This window comes from Serinus canaria, chromosome 3 (genome assembly GCF_022539315.1).
Source record: "Serinus canaria isolate serCan28SL12 chromosome 3, serCan2020, whole genome shotgun sequence".
NCBI lineage: Eukaryota > Metazoa > Chordata > Aves > Passeriformes > Fringillidae > Serinus > Serinus canaria.
The window spans coordinates 59438721-59457598 of NC_066316.1; the positions used below are offsets into that span (position 1 = coordinate 59438721).

Genomic DNA, 18878 nt, shown 5'->3' on the forward strand with positions numbered 1-18878 from the left:
GGAAAGATACTTTGGTAAGGGCACCTAGGAGGGTGGCACAGAGTGTCCCCCTAGGAAGGGCACTCCTGCCCTGGTAGGCCCAGGGCTGCTCAAGAAGGGCTGAAGTAGAGACCACAGGGGTTGTAGTCTCATAGCTCTTCCATTCCAATTTTTCGCCATTAATGGAGGTCTTGCTTTTAGGATTGAGGGCCTGTAGGGCAGCTAGAACCTGGGGAGTGGGAACAATAAGCTTGGCAGGGGAAATGTAAGGTCATACTGCCTTCACCACTACCTCTTGAGAAACTCTCTCATCTGTATCCTGCGAGTGAGAAGGGCAGGATGTCCAACACTGCAAAGAGAGATACTGAACTACTTAGCCTACTTCTACTGAATTCTGGTTTGCACCAAGTTAAGCTTTCATATCATGTGACTTTGACTAATAAATGACACCATTTTGGTAAGAAATTTAGGGTAATCATTCTTCTGTTTATATTGTGTTTTAGCATGTCAGTGGGTACAGGCTTGAGTATAGTATTAAGTGAGTGCAATATTGGAGTCAGTATTAGAAAAGGAAGTAACAGATACTTGAATCTCTCCACATCCTTTCATTTGCAGTCACTTTTCTGACTGATTTTTTTCCTCTGACTCTTGGATACTCCCCAGTAACTGGAATATGCAAGTGATTTTGGGGAATAACAAAGCTATTCAAAACTGCAGGTTGTACTGCAGATGTGTTGAACAGCCTTTGCTTAGAAATTGCTTCCTGGGGTGTCAATATCATGGCTAGCTCCTGCCATGGCACATCCAGCTTTGGGCCACATGCAAATGGCCATTGGTCCTTAAGGAAGCATGAGGAAGTGGCTGTCCCTACAACTTTCAGTAGTGACTTTTCAATAACTGAATAAAGAAATACAAGAGGGTGACAGAAGCTCTGGGGCCATGTAAGCTCTGCCTTTGACTGCCAAGGAGTGATGAATGGCTGCATTAAATAGGACCTGCATCTGCTTGCAATGCAGAAATGTCTTTAAGTTGCACTTTGCATACCTTGAGGTGTCTTACAAATGCTAGGACCTATTTAAATGATTCTCTAATTCAGCAGTTTTGAGTTCAGTTTAAAAATACCCTTGATCCAGTATAACTGCAGGCTCTCAGCAAAAGGTAGTGCCACACTGTGTCTTTCCCTTCTGTTAGACACAATAATCATGAAACTGTGGAACCAGTCAGATACTGCCAGAGGCAAAGGAAAAAGAATACACTAAACTAATAAAAAACCCAAAACAAATCACCAAACGCCCCTCCCCAAACCCCACAGCAGCTTCTGTTGTATCTGTGAGCTGATCTGCTTCACTATGTAGTTTCACTACCCAATGTCATGAATGGAGCATAAAGAGCCGAGGAAGGGGCAACAGTGCAGTTTCACTGGTAGCCAAGGATAGATGTAACCCTTAGATTCAATTACTGTTGTCCTCAGCAAGCCACAGCAGTGCCATTAGCCCAGATGTTGGTTGCTGCAGAGCCATTTACCACAGGTGCTTTTGTTCCCTTCCATCCTGAAGCCAGCAGTGGTGCTACCCTAGGAGCCTTTTTCTGCTTAATGGCAAACACTTTTTTGTAGAGTTAGTTAAAAAAAACTGACCTGCTTTAGGCTGGGGCAAATTCTTGACAGATACTTGGCATGACAGCTGTTTTTCCCCCATGTAGTTGCTGTGGAAACGGGCCCTTAAAGATCGTTTCAAATACGTGCGGAGACCCATTGAAGATGATGAGCAAGTCCTGAGGAACAAATGCAAGTTTGGCCACAGGAGAGGACAGAGCAGAAAATCTTCTTTTGCTGAAAATACTCTTGATGATGTCCAGGGGCAGGTAGAGGTAAGATTTTTGGTGCTTGACTGAGTTCAGTCTTTCAGCTCCTCTGTTGACCTTAAGGCCACCAGCCAGTAAAGGGGAGAACCGATCTCATCCCATTTAAACTCACTTAGTACAGAGCTTGTCATATTGCCAGACCCTTGACTCTCTTAGGTATCAACAGCAGAACTAAACCTGATACTGGACACCTTGCACGTTTTTTGTCATTTAGAGTTGTAAGCTGGACAGAAAATACTGTTTTTTTTAAATGCAGTATTTCTATTCTCCTTTTAATTATATACCTTTAATTTGAGTGAAAAACAACAGAGAATTATGTTTACTAGCTGAAGCCTCTGTACAAATAAGAATGCAAAGAGGTATTTGAACTGATAGCAAAAATTCTACTGTCACATTTGTTATATAAAATCTGTTTGTGTAGATGTGTGATATACATAGGCATGTTCACAAATCTATGCATGCTGTTGCTGTGTATTCCTTTAGTTGGAGAACTCAGAGTTATCACTGTCCAGTAAGTGTCTGAAGCATACTAGTTAATTTATACAGTTTCATAAATTCATTAAGCTTCCATGTTAGCCAATACTGCACCCACCTCTTTGTGCTGAATTTAAAACATGGTAAAACTTAAACAGTTTTGTCCAAATGTGATAAAGAAAATATGTAAGTAGATATTTATCTTTAGCTTATCTGTGTTCATCCTGCTGTTTATTGGACCCCGTATTTAGGGAACAAGGGTGGTTTATTGGATGCATTTCTGCATATATTGCCCTTGTGATTGAAGGTGGCTTTAGTTCCCTATACAAAATGCAAACACATTTTGCATTGGTTTTTAGAAATTTCAGTAATTTCTGTTTATTCCCTTTGGGTTAACATGTTCAGGAATATACACACCTCTTCTTGCCTGCTTTAGTTGAAGGATTTGCAGCATGTGTGAAGTAAGAAACCTGTGACTTTGGTGCAAAACAATAAACAGTCTCACACCCAGTAAAGAAGAAATTATAAGCTCCTGGTTTTGTGTGCACATTAAGAGTTAGCCATCCTTTATCTGCTAAAGCTTGGAAAGGGCACATGTGGATCTTTTCTGTCTTATGAGCTCATTGAGAAGGGCTTTGGAGTGATCCTGTAGGGACTGCATGCTAAACTTCATTTATCTCTAGATAGGGTGTAACTGCTCTGCTGTGCTTCTGCAGACCAGGAATCACCACTCCTAACTGCATTGCCCGAGGCCAGCACTGGTCACCCTTGTTGCTTTAGAAATTAAAGACAAATATTGCATCTCCTCTAAAGGCCTAGGCCTTTTTTGCTAGCCTGAATGTTGTAAGCAAATTAAGGGTTAAACTTAAAGGTGGTGAGAGGATGCTAAATATCTCTAAACAACTTTCCTTTCTCTCTCTCTCTCTCATGTTTCCTGTATCTTGAACATATATATATATAAATATATAATACAAATATAAATGCAAGAATCAACACCTGTGGGCCCTATTAAGGATTAAGAATGTATTCCATAATTTTGAGGGAATCAAAAGTTAGTTTTAAATGTTGAAAGCATTTGAAAGCACATTGAAAGCAGTGATGTCTGACTCTGAGATCCTAAATCATGTCACTACATATCTGCAAAATGGAACAAAATGTTTAATATTATTTTTAACAAAAGCAGTGGGGATTTTCATTCTGTACATATAAGAACACACATAAAGGCACTTTCCTGCCAATCCTTTGCACTGATTACTCTATGAAAAATAGAAACTGTTAAAGTGTCTTAGGTTCAAAAAATGAATATTTTATCTAGAAGCCAATACCACAGGCTACACCCAAATAATATATTCAAATTACTTTTAGCCAGATCCCCTTGTCTTCATCCCTTTTCCAAGACTGGAAGAATGAATCAGCTTTGTGTGAACTAGAAGCCAACACATCAAAATTAATTGAGGTAAAATGGGGGGAAATGAATTGGAGGTTAAGGAGACCTTTGGAGAACAGTTAGTGAAGGATTCTTAGTCCCTTTTGGGCACGGCACTCTCCTTTAGATAGGCAGAGAGGACATTTAGGGCATTGTAGGTCAAAGCTGACTGGCAGGGCTATGCAGATGAGAGCACATCTGTTCCCAGCAGATGACCTACTTACCAGTCACACGGCTGACTGCTGTATCGAGCTCTGGTTTCTGAGCAGTCATCAGCTGTCACCCTGTCCTGTGGGCTTTGTGTCAGTGTAGTCTTGGATTGTTAATGGCATGAAACCGATGAAAAGATTATTTACTGATAGGAAATGTCTCACTGTTACACCTGGCATTTATTTTATGTGAGAAGAGTAATAAAGTTATTAATACTACAAAAAACCCTTAACCAGTCTTTTTGCTTCTTCATGTGAAAATCCAGCTGCTTGTCAGGAAAATCTTCCTGTGATGTTTTGAGCCAGATGATGTCTGCCCCATGGACTGCCCGAGCCCCTTCACCTTCCAACCAGGCATTCTTCCTTCAGAAGCAGCTCGAGCACACTCGGCAGGGTATGCTCCCTTGCAGGGCATTGCTGCCGGGTGCAGCATCTGTCTTTCTCCTCCACTTTCTTTAAAACATCTGCTGATGTATTCCTCATTACAGAGCAGTCTATTCAAACAAGATTGAAGAGCAGCTACTCTTTTTTCTAGTGACTAGCATCACGTGAAAGGTCTTGAGCAAGTGCAGGGCAGTAGGATGATGGTAAGTAAGCACATAAACCCATGCTAGAGGTGTCTGTCACTAAAGGAGGTTTTTATTTAAATGATGCTCCCTATAAATATTCATCAGGTTGCACCACCAGGGAAAGAAGCTGTACCTGGCAGACATTAATTTGAGTCTGTGTCTGAGGGATATTCAGAGTTTTATCAGGAAAGACTCCATAAGCAACAAATTTTATGGCTAAGTTGTGAGAATCCTTCTCAGTCATTTTCCACAGTCAGGCAAATATTTCAGAGCTGCAGTAATCCAGGGGAGAGTGTTTTGTAATGATAATGACCTTCATCTGCTGCCAAGGGAAGGTGCTTTCCATGACAAGGGTGATCACACTGTTAAATACATAAGAAAAGCAAGCCAGTCTCCCCTCTGCAGCAAGGGTGGGATTACTGCTAAACCAGCCTGTTCAGTGGCTTGCTCTGACTGGTCTTATTATTTTTTTAGCTTCAAGCCCCCTTCCTCTGCCCTAAGGACTTGTTTGATTTATGTGAGGGAAACCACCTCCTGCCAGTTGTAATAGGAAGGGCCCTAGACTTGGGGGAGCCAGAAGAAACAGAAGATAGGACCTTCCTGGTCCTTGGCCAAAGGATTGTCAGAAGGCAAAAGGTGGTGGAGAAGGAAATGGGGTTAGAGCTGATGGTTGGCTTGCATGTCTTGTGAGCTTATGGCTCAAACACTATTTTAGTCTTCCCAGCAGTAGTGACCAAAGAGCAAATTTTCCCTTTCAGAACTTTAAGTCTGGAAATCTTACCAGTCTCAAGCGGTGCTGTTCATGGAATGTGTGATTTCACTACCAACTCAGTTAGCTGAGTGCAGAAATGAAAAAGCCCCCAGATATCCTGCATGGCTTAACCTGCCAATTCAAAGAGGTGTGAGTTTCCCATAGGTCCAGTATCATATTCTGTTCCCAGAGGCTTCTGGGATACTCTAATGATATCTCAAATGCCACTAAATAGCTGTATCTATGCAGCTGGATTAAGCTCCTTCAATACATCCCAGAAATTAAATAAGAAAATAACTCAGCAAAGGGACTACCCAAGGGTATCTTAAGCTTCCTGAAATGTAAGGGAATATAACAAGCTATAAGACTGCTAGTAGTTGATATTAAACAAAAATGGAGAGAGAGTACAGTCCCTCTTCTAAAGCCTCTGATTTCTTACATCTTGTGACAGCCTGTTTGTGAGGTCATCGGGGTTTCTCTGAAGCTGTCACACAAATAAATTTGGAGTTAGGTGTGAAAAGGAAAAATAGGCTCTGACAAGATGTCAGCTAAGATAGCGGTAGATGTTTGCAGATAAATGGGAGTATTTGCCACACCCAGCAGAGCTGGGAATAACAAAATGAAAACAATTTATAAAGAGGGCACCAGCACACCATCTTCTTTCTGTGTCAATGGGATAGAGACAAGAAATGCTTTGATGAGAACTTTGACTGGGAGAAGCAGAAGGATTCTGCAGAAACTTTAATTCACAAAGTTGGACATCTATTGATATTCCTGTAGAGGGAAGATAAGCAGGAATTTTGAAATTCACATTTTGCTGAATGTGCAAATTCTGTGCCAAGAGGACTAAACAAGAAGCAGAGAAGACCCCCGGCCAAGGAGGTGCACCATTTGTGCTTGCTTTGGTGGTATCATGCAGTACAGGAATGGTGAAATTTACCCTGTTGGTTTTATCTGGAAACTGTCTTTTCAGATGAAAGGAGGAATCAGGACTGAGTGGAGTCTACCCGGAGATGGAGTCTCTTTTATCTCAGATTAGGTAAATTAGGCAAGGTAGACATTTCCTAGGGATATGCCTTTCTTTGAGGTGATAACTAACATCATGTTTGTCAATGATCTTATGCCACTGCAGGAGTCAGAAACTTGAAACAAGATTTCAAGAGCTCTAGAAGGAATAGGATTTAGAAAATGATGGCTGGAGAAAAATAAGGCAATAGCAAGGGAAAAGGAGAGCTAAATGTCTGTAAAATTCTGAGAGGATGAACAACTTGTATATGAGATGCTGAAATTCTCTTGGCTCAATCTTATGGCACTATTGGCAGGTACAGCATTAGGTACCATCTTTGCTGAGAATGCCATGCCCAAATGAAACAGGTGTGATAGCACCTTTCCCTCTAAGATTAATGGTTTCTAAATAAGGTGTTTGAATGTTGGCACAGCTGGAATGTGAGCATGCTTATATAAATGATCATTCAATGGCTGTACTGAACTGTTGTAATGTGATTTTTCCACTAAAACTTTGATGTGCAAACATCAAACTTTGAGCATGTAGTGTTGCTTACTTAATATTTTGAAATGCTTTTAAGTCAAAGCAAAAGTTTTAAACACAAATCCCCAGCATACATCTTGCACTTCACCTTCTTATTTGTGTCAGCCAGTGTCTTCATTGTTATGTGAGTTAAATTGTCAAGCACAGGCTGTCCCTTGGTAGAGGAGAACAGATTTCTCTTATTTTGCTTATGCAGCTTACAAAATCAGAAAGCAGTTGTTGTGGTCAGAAATAGGCTGACTTACATGACTTTGAAAGTTTTGGTTAGCACTGGCACCTAAATCTAGTTCTGAAGTTGCCTGCCTGGCTCAAAAGGGCAATTATGTGTAATTAAAGCAAAGCCTGCCTTAATTAAACATCTCATTGGAGTACAAGTCAGTGTGGATCCTGCTGATGGTTACACACTCATTTTGCTTGAAAGCAACCTGTCCAAGCAGCTTCACCTGTCTTTGTGTGCAGTGTTTGGATGTGAGAGGTGGGACATGGTTTTGATGTCTTCTCAATTCTCTCCCACAATCCAGGATGAGAAGATGGGCCTTAGGCCTTTTTAGATTCATGCTTGTTCCAGATCAGTCTCCAGTGTTTGCGGCTTTTTTGAGCAGATATTCACTTTTTCTCATTCTCTGTTTTGATCACTCCTCCTGATATAAAACAACCCAATGTTCATCATAGTAAATGTCATTCCAATGACCCTGATTGTCACCACAGAAAAAAGGGCTGTCCCTTACAACAGTGGTAGCAAAAAACTGGTCTATACACTGTGCTTTTATGATGCCTCGTGTCTGTATGAGTTTCAAATTAGCAAGACTCACTTTCAGTATTAAAATATCAAGACACAGAGATTATGCTCGCTTAAGTAACTGTGAAAGCTTCTTCTCACCCTGAAGAAGTTATAAAAGCCAATTGATGGAAAAGATTATTCCAGACAAGAGTCCTAACTACCATCAGGCTTTCTTGTATAAGTACCTTGAGCATTGATGCTCACTAATGCAGGTAGACCCAGCAATCAAGAAGTGTTAGCAACATCAATGCTCTTAGCAATAACACGACTTGGAATATGTATTGGCATCTAGCAAGGAAAATTCAAAATGCATTTTTCAAAGGAAATGTTATTAGCAGCTTCTGGGAGCTGACAAAAGCAATAATAATGAAAGACAGAGGCTGTACCAACACTGCTACCCATCAGCATCAAGCTCTAATGTATGGTGTTAAAGGACTTCCCATTCAGTGCTGATAACTGAAGCTGTCTGCACAGCACAGCTGTTTCAGGGGATTGGTCTCATTACCATCACATGTTTTCTACATTGCTTTCCAGCAAGCAGATTAATCTCCATCCAAAGGAGTTGCCTCAAAGAAATATTCCAGAGCATCCCAGGTGAGGAACCTGGATCACTGGTTGGCAGTGAGCAGACTGACAGCATGCAGTAATGTTCTCATAGATACCTCTTTAACTCCATTGCTCCTGTTTGAATTCACTCTTAAACTGAGGAGCCAGTAGGTCCTGTTGGCATTCATCAAAAAGAGATCTCTATCTTTGTCCTTAGCAACAATGAGGCTGCATTTACCATTCAGGAATTGGTCTAAACCCATGTAAAGAGCAAAGAGTTGTCTGCTGTCCACACCAGAGGCGCTTTCATCGCTCTTTGATTAGGCAGTCATGTTTGGTGTTAACATTCATGTCCTTTACGATTTATGATGCTGGCTTTCAACAGTAACTGAAAGCTTAGACCTTGGAGATCACATCATGCATAAGAATTGCTCCCTCCCTCCTCACAAACTGATGTAGCAGTTTCACTGCCTTGGCTGTGACACTGTTTCATAAAGGTGCCCTGCTAGCTGGGGCTTTTTTACAAGAAGGTGCTAATATAATCTTATATCTTGGGAAGAATCAAGATCCATTAAAAGGATATTTAGGAATCAGGCCTTTATTTAGAATTCTGCCTCCAATCAAATGACTATTGTCTTGCTTCAGGAGATGGGATGAATGAGGAATTTGGAGTCCAGTAGTTTTTTGTTTGTATCTTTTCTTACTTTAATGTTAGCATCTTAACACAATCTGCTTGTATAAGGTTTCAAGTAGAACCATGAATAGCAGGGGGGGAGTCACAGTCAAAAGGCATCTGGAGGGTAGGCAAAGAGCCTCACAATCTGTGTGCCTCCCAGACTTGGAATCTTCACTCACAGATACCTGAGATGCCAAGAAGTCAAGAGTGTTTGTGGGCACGGGCACTAAGGGATGGGCTCCCTACTGCTGTCACCCTTTGAGCGTGAATCCAACAGAATGAGTGGGAGCCTTGGCAGGACCATCCTGCAGGCTAGGGCTAGGTTACTCTGACAGGTACTGGGTATCCTCTGCTTACCTCATTAACTTCCTTTCCACATCCTTTTGCCTTTTTCTCTGTTCTGCTGCCCTTCTCATAGGCTTGTGATTATAAGGCAGCTTCTTATTTAAAGATGGTAAAATAAATTCTTGTTTGTTCCAGAAATATTTTTTAAATAATTTTTTTTGTTTAAAAAGAAAGGAAACCATTTACATTATAAACTAAGCATGCACATTGCTAAGAAAGATAAAAATAATTAAATATCACAAATTTACATTCTTATTGTTGCAACTGAAATGGATGCTACTGGTGACACAACTGAATATTTGGCCAGAGGGGTTGGGTGACCTCAAGAAGTAAAGATTCCTCATTGGATGAGGCTATTTTTTAGTTCTGTCTAGCATACATGCTGAACTGTTAGCTGTGGCTTCTTCAGGTATTTGGACAAGAGAGCCCAGCTTTGGTCTAGAGAAGATTGGTTTTGCACATTATCAAAATAACTGAGCTTTAACCTTATGGTCAGCTTTTACTGGAATATTGCTGTGCTGTAGCTGGCTTTCTTGCTGAGATGGCTGAAGTGGAGAGAATTTAGAGTCCTCCCTAAATAATCAAGTAGTAGGTGGATAAACCAGTTCAGTAAGCAGCTTCTCAAACCCAGATTCCTCCTGCAATGCTAAAGTTAGCTATAAAATATTTACAATGACACTTGGAGTCATTCTCCAATCAAATGGGTGTCCCACTGAGATAACTTCTTTCTACCAAAAGAAAGCCACCTCTCACCTTACCTCAAAAGCCAACTTATTCACAATCAAAGAAGTTGGAAAGATTACAGATAGTGATGGTTTTAAGCAGGATGAACACTGCAAGGCAACCAATTTAACGCTGGCTTCTGCTTGTATTACTCCCAGGTAGTAGATGATTTACACTACAAAGTTTGGCCTTCCATTGCTATTTTTCCCCCCTAATAAATAGCTATGACAGCAATTCTTCCTTATCCTACTGCCATATTTCTATTGGTAGCTTGTCATTGCCACTGATGAAAATGTCAAATAGTCTCCTTTAGCTAATTGATAATACCATCAGCTAAACTAGCTCTCAAGGACAGAGCTGACCATAGGGAAGGTCCATCACATCAAGCAGTGTTTGCCTTGACAAGGGGGCTGGAGAAAAGCTGGCATAAAGGTCACAACTTCTTCTTGTGTTTGTTTCTAAGCAACCCAGTCAGTCAGTCTGTGGTTGCAGCACACTGGGTTGAATTGTTTTGCTTTCTTGTCTCTGCAAGTAAGACACTGAAGGTGACAGGCCCTCGGGGAAGGAGCCACCATGTTCCACATCAGGTGGCTGAAGAAGTTCCTGCTTTATGGGCAGGAGGCCTGAAAGCAGACCCACAGGAGAAACCAGTAGTGAAAGGGCTGTTTGGAGTCAGAGACTTCAAGCTAGCTCTTGCACAGCGTAAAAACATAAATGTAATTTTAAAAGCCCTAACAAGTGCCCAAGTTTGTGTGTGTGAGAAAGCCTGAGTATCTTGAGACTGACAAGAGTGGGTCATCCCTTGGTTCTGTGCACTGGTCACAGTGAATCAAGGGACAGCCAAGGAATAGCTTGGCAGGTTAAGGAATAGCTGAATGACCCAGCTGTGAACATGTGAATACTAGGATGGTATTCATAGTAGCAACCAATATAAATTACATTCTAGAAACCATCAAAGGCTGATGCAGGAAGCTTGCAGAGATGACACACCTGCAGCAAAACAAAACTCTGCTGACTCTGAGTGATCTGATTTACACAGAATTCTTTTTTGTGGCTTTCTGCCTTTTCTGCACTAGGTTATAGAGGCTTTCTCAGCCAGGGTGAGAAACAAGAGGCCTGATGCTGCTAAGGGAGGAGGAGTGCTCAAGGTGCATTCCCTAGGTACAGGATAGCTGGCAGAATATAAAGCTATCCCAGAAAAACAAGATAGATTTTGTGAGGATTCTCAGTAGGTGAGTTCAGATGACCACATTACTGGGACCATTCTTCATAGGCATTCTTCATGGCATCTGTCTCAAGATTGGCATGTCACTAAAGGGGACAGAATAATTCACTAAAATGAGCAGTAACACATTTCCAGGATCAAGTACTTGCACAAAATTTTCAGTGGTGTCCAAGGATAAACCAGGTAATTTTTTAATTGTAATGTACAATTTTTCTCATATTAGATAATTGGAGGTAACTAATTTGATGCCAGTTTCTAGAGTTTCAAGAGAGAGATAGAGAACATATGGACCAAGAAACTTTCTGTCTTCACTGGCCAAGTTGGCAAGAACTGTAATGCAGACCCAAGAGATTACCACATTAGGAAGGAATCAACAAAGTTTTGGTAAACAGACCTAATTCTTCACAAATTCATTAGTTCTTTGAAGTATTCAACAACCCTGAGGACACAGGCAATCCAGCTGATATAGTTTAATTTAAATTCAGAAGAGATTTTAGCACATGCCTTTCAAAGGCTCTTAGAGGATATAATCTGAGGGGATAAACAGGAAGGTCCTTGAATGGATAAACAGTTAAAAGATAGAGCAAACAAGGCTATGCAGAAATGGTTGAGGTTTATAGTGAAAAAGATTATGAATGCTTAGTTTAAGCAGTTCAATATATTTCTAAATGACATGAGAAAAGTAGACTAGTTGGCAGATTAGATTTTGTGATGCTACCAAGGATACTAAAGACAAAAACCAAAGAATTGCAGAAGGACCCCATTCCAGTGGAAAAAACCCAGCAGGTAAAATTCAGTTCTGATAGATGGAAAATAAGGCACAAGGAGAAAACCCAGTCCTAACAACACTTCTAGTGATGGACTCTGAGCTTATTAGTGCCATTCACAAATGCTGTTTTTATACTAGGCCAAAGAATATCTGGCACAATGCTATGCAGCAGTCAAAAAAAAAAAAAACAACAAAAAAAGTTGATTACACAGAATTATTTAAGGAAGGAACAAAAGGCAGTGCATTATTCCATTATGTCCCTGTGGTGTTTCAGTATCTCAGCCAGTACTTTAAGTTATACTGCACCCATTTCATAAAAACTCCAGTGAAATTAGAAAACTTACAAAGACAGTAACAAGGATAATTGAAAGTATGGACAAGCTTTCATATGTGGAATGATTAAATAGCTTAGGATGCTCTCAGCTGGAAAAGAGATGGCTGAGGACAGAATATGACATATCTGTAAAACTACAGTGGCATGGAGATGGTGAACAGGTTTAGAATCTAGTATGATAATTAGGAAGCAGAAGTAGCAGGAGAAAAACAAATAAATGCATTTCCTCTGACAGCATATAGTTAAACTGCCACATTTCAGGCAGGATTTTGTGGAAGGCATGATTTATGAGAGTTGGAAAAGTGACTGGGAGAAGTAATTGAAGGTGAAAAAAAATCTACTGAAGGCTGTGTAGCTATAAAGACTGAAGGCTTTTACATATAAACTACACAAACCCCAGTGTAGTGAGGTCTTGACAAATTCACCACATACTCATCATTTATACTTTTTCCCAGCACCTCTCCCAGGCAGGTAGGGGAGGGTATGGTACTAACTTGTCTCCCCACCTCTGCTCCTGTACTCTGAGGAAGAGGCCAGGAATGCCTATGCAAGATGGTCACAAACAAACACTGCTGTTGTTTCACAATGAAGACTGCAATCCCCTGTTAGAAAGAGCACAGACTGTGCTAGTACAGAACCCTAGCAAGGGCCAGGGAGTCGTGCAGGGGGCACATTAGGTACCTGTCCTGCAGGCAGATCTTACTTTCTTCTGTGATGCCAATGGTCATTGGTGCCTATGGATATATACTAGGAGAGCAGGTTTTTCACTATGTACTTTTTGCAACCATTCTTGGAGTATCACATGCACGATTTTAAAGAAGGATGTTAATTAAAATGGAAAGTTTCATTGCACATGCAGAGCACTGTGAAGCGGTTTGGGATGTTGTGTGTTTCACAGCTCTGTGTCAGAAATGTTCTGGGGAACATTTTGAAGTGTCTCAACTCCCTCTGGCATTGACCCACAGGCTGCCCACATGTGTAGTCACAGCTGCATCAGTGACAATACAGACAGGAGAAGCCAGCAGCAACGCAGCCTGAGGATGGTAACTGTAGCAACTGTGCATCTCTGTGTCCCTCAGATTGTGTCAGTGAGCAAATTCACTGTGTCCACTGATGGATAAGCTACACACACTCAGGCTACTCCAGCTGGTGTACTGCTTTGGATAGCCACCCCTCCTCTTAGTAATTACTGGCTTTGGAATTACATCAGGGACAATAACGATAATTTTGAGGAAGGTTGTTAACTATCCTCACATACAAAAATACTTTTTGAAAACACTGACTGTTAAACTGCTCAAATAATGGCTTTCAATAATAGGTTTTTAGTTCAGCTGGTGTCCTTGGGGGTAAAAATTCCAGCTGCATAAATGTGAAAGCTAGTTGTCCTGCTTTTAGGACCTATATGGGTAAGAGGAAAATACTGAAATTCTCTTGGTAATACAGAGTTAATATTGCTAAATACTGAGTTGTCATTAGAACTGACTACACATTTCCAATAAACCACAATGAGACAAACCAGACACAGGAACAGGAATTTCATTAATAGCCTCAAAGGTGCAATTTGGGCTTGGGGGACTTGGCTGACAGGTATAGTTTTATATGAAAACAGACCTTAGTCTAACTTAGAATATGAGGGTGAGTTCAGAGAGCTGGAACTGAAACCACACTACCCTTTCTGCTGAGCTTGACTATGCTCCAATCACACAGGTCACACCAAATGACATGAGCTAAAAAAGCTGAATAACCAGATAAAAGGGCTGATTTTTTTTTATAATTCTGTCTTTAATTTCTTCATAGGGAGAATCTGCTCATCTTAAAGGCAGTGCAATGGATTTGCATATAAAGTGGCTTAATCGAGAATATCTGAAAACTCAGAGGAACTGGGAAGAAGTGGATAACAGAATGAATGTGACCATAGAAATACGGAGAAAGATGATCAGCGATAAGGCACCTTTAAAAGATGTTCTTAGACTATTTCCTTTCTTAAGATGCCCTTATCAGGTAACAGAACTCTTTTTAATAATGACATTAAATCCTGTGTAATAGATGTGATACATCTATAGGCATGTATTTCAAGGATATTTCCACTGAAGTATCCATCAGCAATGTTCTCTTTAATCTAACTCATATTGAAGCTAATCCCATTTTAAAAGGTTCATCAGTTCAATTCTGGGTTAAAGGTGCCACACATACCCCCAGTGTCACTGTTTGGTGTTACTTGATGCATTCCTCCCCTGCTTTGAAAAAAAATTTCATCACCCTCTCAAGTTTATAATCTTATTTAACTGAGCTGTCTTCAAAGTGCATGCATTGTTTATGGTTTTGGTTTTGAGGTTTGCAATACAAATACTTGTTTTTCTTTCAGCTTTTTAGGGAGTTCCAGCTTCTCACACACATGGACATTTATAAGAAAACAGTCGAGATTTTGGAGATTTATTCAGAAAACATATTGTCCTTGTATGTGGTGAGGAATAATCCAATTAACATTATGCTGCAAGAAAATCTGAAGCAGCACACAGAGGAAGACGTTCTGAAATGTCAGTACAAATCTCCTATGCTCTGAATATCAGAGTTTTGTTGTAGCTAATTGTTCTTACTTATGTAACTAAACTACTTTCAACTGTACTGCAAACACATTTCAAAAATGTTATGGTTTCTTTGAAAATATAGAGTGATGGTGAAGCATTGAGAATAAAAGCTACTAAATTAGTAGGAAAATTAAGTCAGTCAAGCATTGAAACTTTTTTTTCACTGAATAAAAGACTGCAGGTTTGATAAAGTAAGTAATTACCTTAAAATAAGTATTGCTAGATGAGCAAAGTATGGATTTCTAGATATGAGTGCTTATTATTTTCTAAAAATACCCACAGAAAACGAATTTTCTGCTTTAGAAATAGCCCCATAAAAAGACACAATTTCTTTTACAAGTCAAGTTTCTATGGTATCATCTCTGCAGAGATACACTGCAGGAAAAAGGGCACAGACTGGTACCTCTGGTGAGGTCCACGCACCCTGGATGTGGGGGAGCACCTGCTGACACTCAGCTTCTTTCAGTCTGAGAAATCTGGGGAGTGTGGTCCTGCAGGGACAGGACCTCAAGCAGTCACTCAGAATTGCCATTCTTGCCCAGTTGCTGCTGCCTGTGCCCAAGCTGAGCTCTCTGAGAAGTCCTGCTTAGACTCACTTTCTGTCAAACAGGAATAATAATTCCAGGATGTCAATCCAAGGTCACACCATATGAAGATGTGTGTGTCTTGTAGCAGTTTCACTCTGTTTTTTGCCAGGTCATTTTTGAGAGAAGCAGGAAGTGTAGGTGAAATTTCTGGGGAATTCCTTTGCTAAGGTTAAAAACAAAAGTACTCCTGATAGATTAAAATTCTTCAATGAATAGTCTAATCCAGAAAGCCCTTATGGACTTTCTTTTCATAGCTTTGGCCAAGGAAATCTATGGATACAGTAAGTAATTTCCCCTTTTCTTATACAGCATTTCCACAGAGATTTTGACTCATGCCTTAGTAAAGTCCCAAGGCCTTTCCTTTTCTGTTTTTCTCTCACAAACAACTTGACCTGGCACCTAGGTAATAAATGCATGGTGAGGTAAGTTCAGTGAAGCACATGACACCAGAAGTCTGACCCGCAAAAAAGATGTTATAATCAGTAACAGCTGAGCCAGAGGGATGGCAGGTACCAGGTGCCAGGAGGTTCTGCAGCCCCAGCTGGTACCACAGCCTTCAAAGCTGAGTCCTGGAAACAGGACTCCCCAGACTTCCAGTTTACTGGGGAGAGAGGAGTTTGGGGAAGGGCAGTGAGAGCAGGAAGACTACTCAGCTCACAAACTCAATAAAAGCAACCCAAAGGCCAACTTACTTATTGTGAGGAAAACTGAATTGTAATGTTGAGTAGCAGAGTCCCATGAATTATTTGACATTACTGTTCATTACCAGATGAGTTGCCTAAATATTGACTGTACTACAAACTACTCTTCAAAGTGGACTGAACAACAGCTCCGCTGCTGAGCTGTTAACTCTTACATAGGCTGCAATCTCTTTTTCCAGGATGATACTGCAGTGCCAGAAAGTTTTCATTTGTAATTTAGTAGAAATCCTTGCCTTTGACAGATCTGAAAATGACTGCTGCATGTTTACTCCTGCCAGAGGTCTTTGGAGATGATTCCAGTCTGTTTGCTGCAGTGAATGAGGAGGTAGGAGACAGAGCACCAGCAGCCTTGGTCTCTCTTCCTTTTATCACCTGCATATGCACAACACCTGGCCTTTTGGTGGCTCAGCTTAGTTCTGAGAAGAGGGGACATTAGCTTGCCTTTTGAGTAGAAATACTCACAGAAATACTACCTGACTTCAAAGGAGTGTTATCAGACTTACTTCATTCTCTGTTCATTGTAGCAATGTTGTGGCATCATCTGAAATACCCTTTTTTAAAATTTAGGTAAAGGCAGTGACACCAGTGTTGGAAGTGAAAAATCCCTTCAATGTGAATTCCTGTGAGTTTGCCCTGTACATAGAAAGGGAAGAACTGGCCCAGCTTGATGACTGCACCATGGCTCTGGCAGCACTGGTGGCCGCATTCCATGTGTTTGATATCCCATGCCCAAAGAGAATTCACAGGACACTGAACTTCCTGGAGTCCCTGGTCTTTGAGGTGAGGAACCCAGCATGCCTGCCCACCCCGGTAAAGACAGGGTTGCAGGCACCCAAGCCTCCAGTATCTGATGGTGCACCCAGCACTCCTCTCAGGAGCATTTGATATTTTGTCAAAATAAATCCCTTTGTGCCATTTTTTCTAGTGAAAGTGTATCTATATTTAAAAGCTATGTTTAGTAGTGCCCTCCTTTTTTTATTGTACTGGCTACTTCTAACAAAAAATTAAAACTCAATTAATTTCATTATTTTAAATGTAGATTTTAGAGCAGTCTAGAGATAATAAAATTTTCTAGATTTCTTCATGTGTTTTGTATTATTTTTCTATAAGGAGCATTTGAAAAATTCAGATATTTTTATTTGATTGTAAGAATTAAAAAAATTATGAGCAACATGAGCATTTCACTGCTTTAGATGGTAATACAGTTAATGTTTTGAAATGGCACAAATTAAACATTTAATTATTACTATTACTTCATTATGTTATGATTGCTGAGAGCCTAATATAATGATTTTAGTGGTTTAAAATGGTGGGGCTGATTTTCAGTTTACAGGATGATGACTCTTCACTGTTTTCTTCTTGCATGAAATGTTTTGTTTTAACATTAATCCTGAATTTACTAAATAGACATTCTAAGATGAGCTCTCAAAGCAGCAAGAATGACTTGTCTGGGATGCTGCCATGTGCACTGGTAACCACAGCTTTGGTGCTGCAGAGGGAACGCCTCATTTTCTTTCCAAATTTGTTCCCTGGAACAAACCAGCTTTCTCCACATGGTGACTCTGTCTGCCTACACAGAGTAGATAGAGCCCTCTCCTCTCTTCTTCCACAGCCTTCTCTCTTTCCCAACACTCTATTCTTAACTCCTGTCTGAAAATCCCAAGGGATACTGGCTGGTAGTGCACGGCTTTGGGCAAGTGCCTGGTGATAGGAACAGCAGCCAGGACCCATTGCTTTGATCAGAAATAAAACCTGGCTTTTTATTAAAACACTGCTTTCTATTAGAGACCAATCTCCCACCAGCTCCAAAATGTCAGTGTAGGCAAAGCAGCACCTGTGGTCACGATTCTTTAAACACTCAAATACACAGCCTGGAAGATCACAGAAGCATTGTTAAAGTTTGGCTGTGCAGGAGTGACTCCAAGGCAGTGATTACAGTGGGAGATCCTTCAGGATGAGAGGAGATGGCTGCATTTGCTGGCCAAACTCTCCTGCTGTAGGCTTCACATGGCTCCTGTGGAATGCAGGGAACCTTTACCAGTGTGAGGGCTCGGCTACCACTGATACAAAACCAAAACCAATGCCATTTCAGAGATTCAGCAGGTCTGATCAGTGGTTTTAATTTCCAAGTGAATTTGTTGGCTGTAGTTTTTGTAACAGAGGTGGCTTCACTCAGCTACCTCATCATATGGGATAAAGGACATAAGGATTATGTATGTCCTCATTAATGTATGTCCTCATTATTGTATGGGATAGCTGTGTGAATAAAAAATTGGGGTCAAGTGAGGTTTATTCTACATCTTCTAACGGTATTAATTTAAATCCATTTCTTAAACCACAGTACTTTGCAAGTAGTTGTATATAAAAGTTAAGGGAGGTGCTAACATCCCCAAGTAATCTCTCTTGAGCTGCAAATCTCTTTGTTGGTTACCACTGCAGGCTGTAGACCTGGCACAGACACAGAGGGTAGAGGAAAATAAACTACACGGAAGGAGACAATGAAAGAAAACAGAAGAATTTAGGTTTTTACAGACCTGCCTGTGCAACTTCAGGTGCTGGTGGTGACAAAGTCCAGGGCTATAAATGGCATTCTGATTGTAATGACCGGGGGATGTGAGCTTTGGGAGTAAGTGTTGAGGGAGAGGGCACACATCAGTAGCGCAGTTGCTCTTTTAAAACTACTGGCTGCACTGAGCTACAGTGAGAACTCACTCCATACCACACCCATCAGGAGCAGCTGGGTTCATCTGGGAGTCCTGGGCACACACAAAGGTAACAGAGGC

At 40.8% G+C, this 18878-nt stretch overlaps 1 protein-coding gene across 1 annotated transcript in view; it reads left to right on the forward strand.

Annotated features, from left to right (window-relative positions):
- SAMD3 (sterile alpha motif domain containing 3) overlaps positions 1-16980 on the forward strand; it is a 35535-nt gene extending 18555 nt beyond the window's left edge. Inside the window, exons 6-11 of the mRNA XM_050972675.1 lie at positions 1681-1848; positions 13185-13262; positions 14017-14220; positions 14585-14756; positions 16338-16420; positions 16663-16980. Coding sequence (XP_050828632.1) covers positions 1681-1848; positions 13185-13262; positions 14017-14220; positions 14585-14756; positions 16338-16420; positions 16663-16980 — 1023 coding nt within the window. The remainder of the gene's footprint in view (positions 1-1680; positions 1849-13184; positions 13263-14016; positions 14221-14584; positions 14757-16337; positions 16421-16662) is intronic.
- The last annotated feature ends 1898 nt before the right edge of the window (positions 16981-18878 follow it).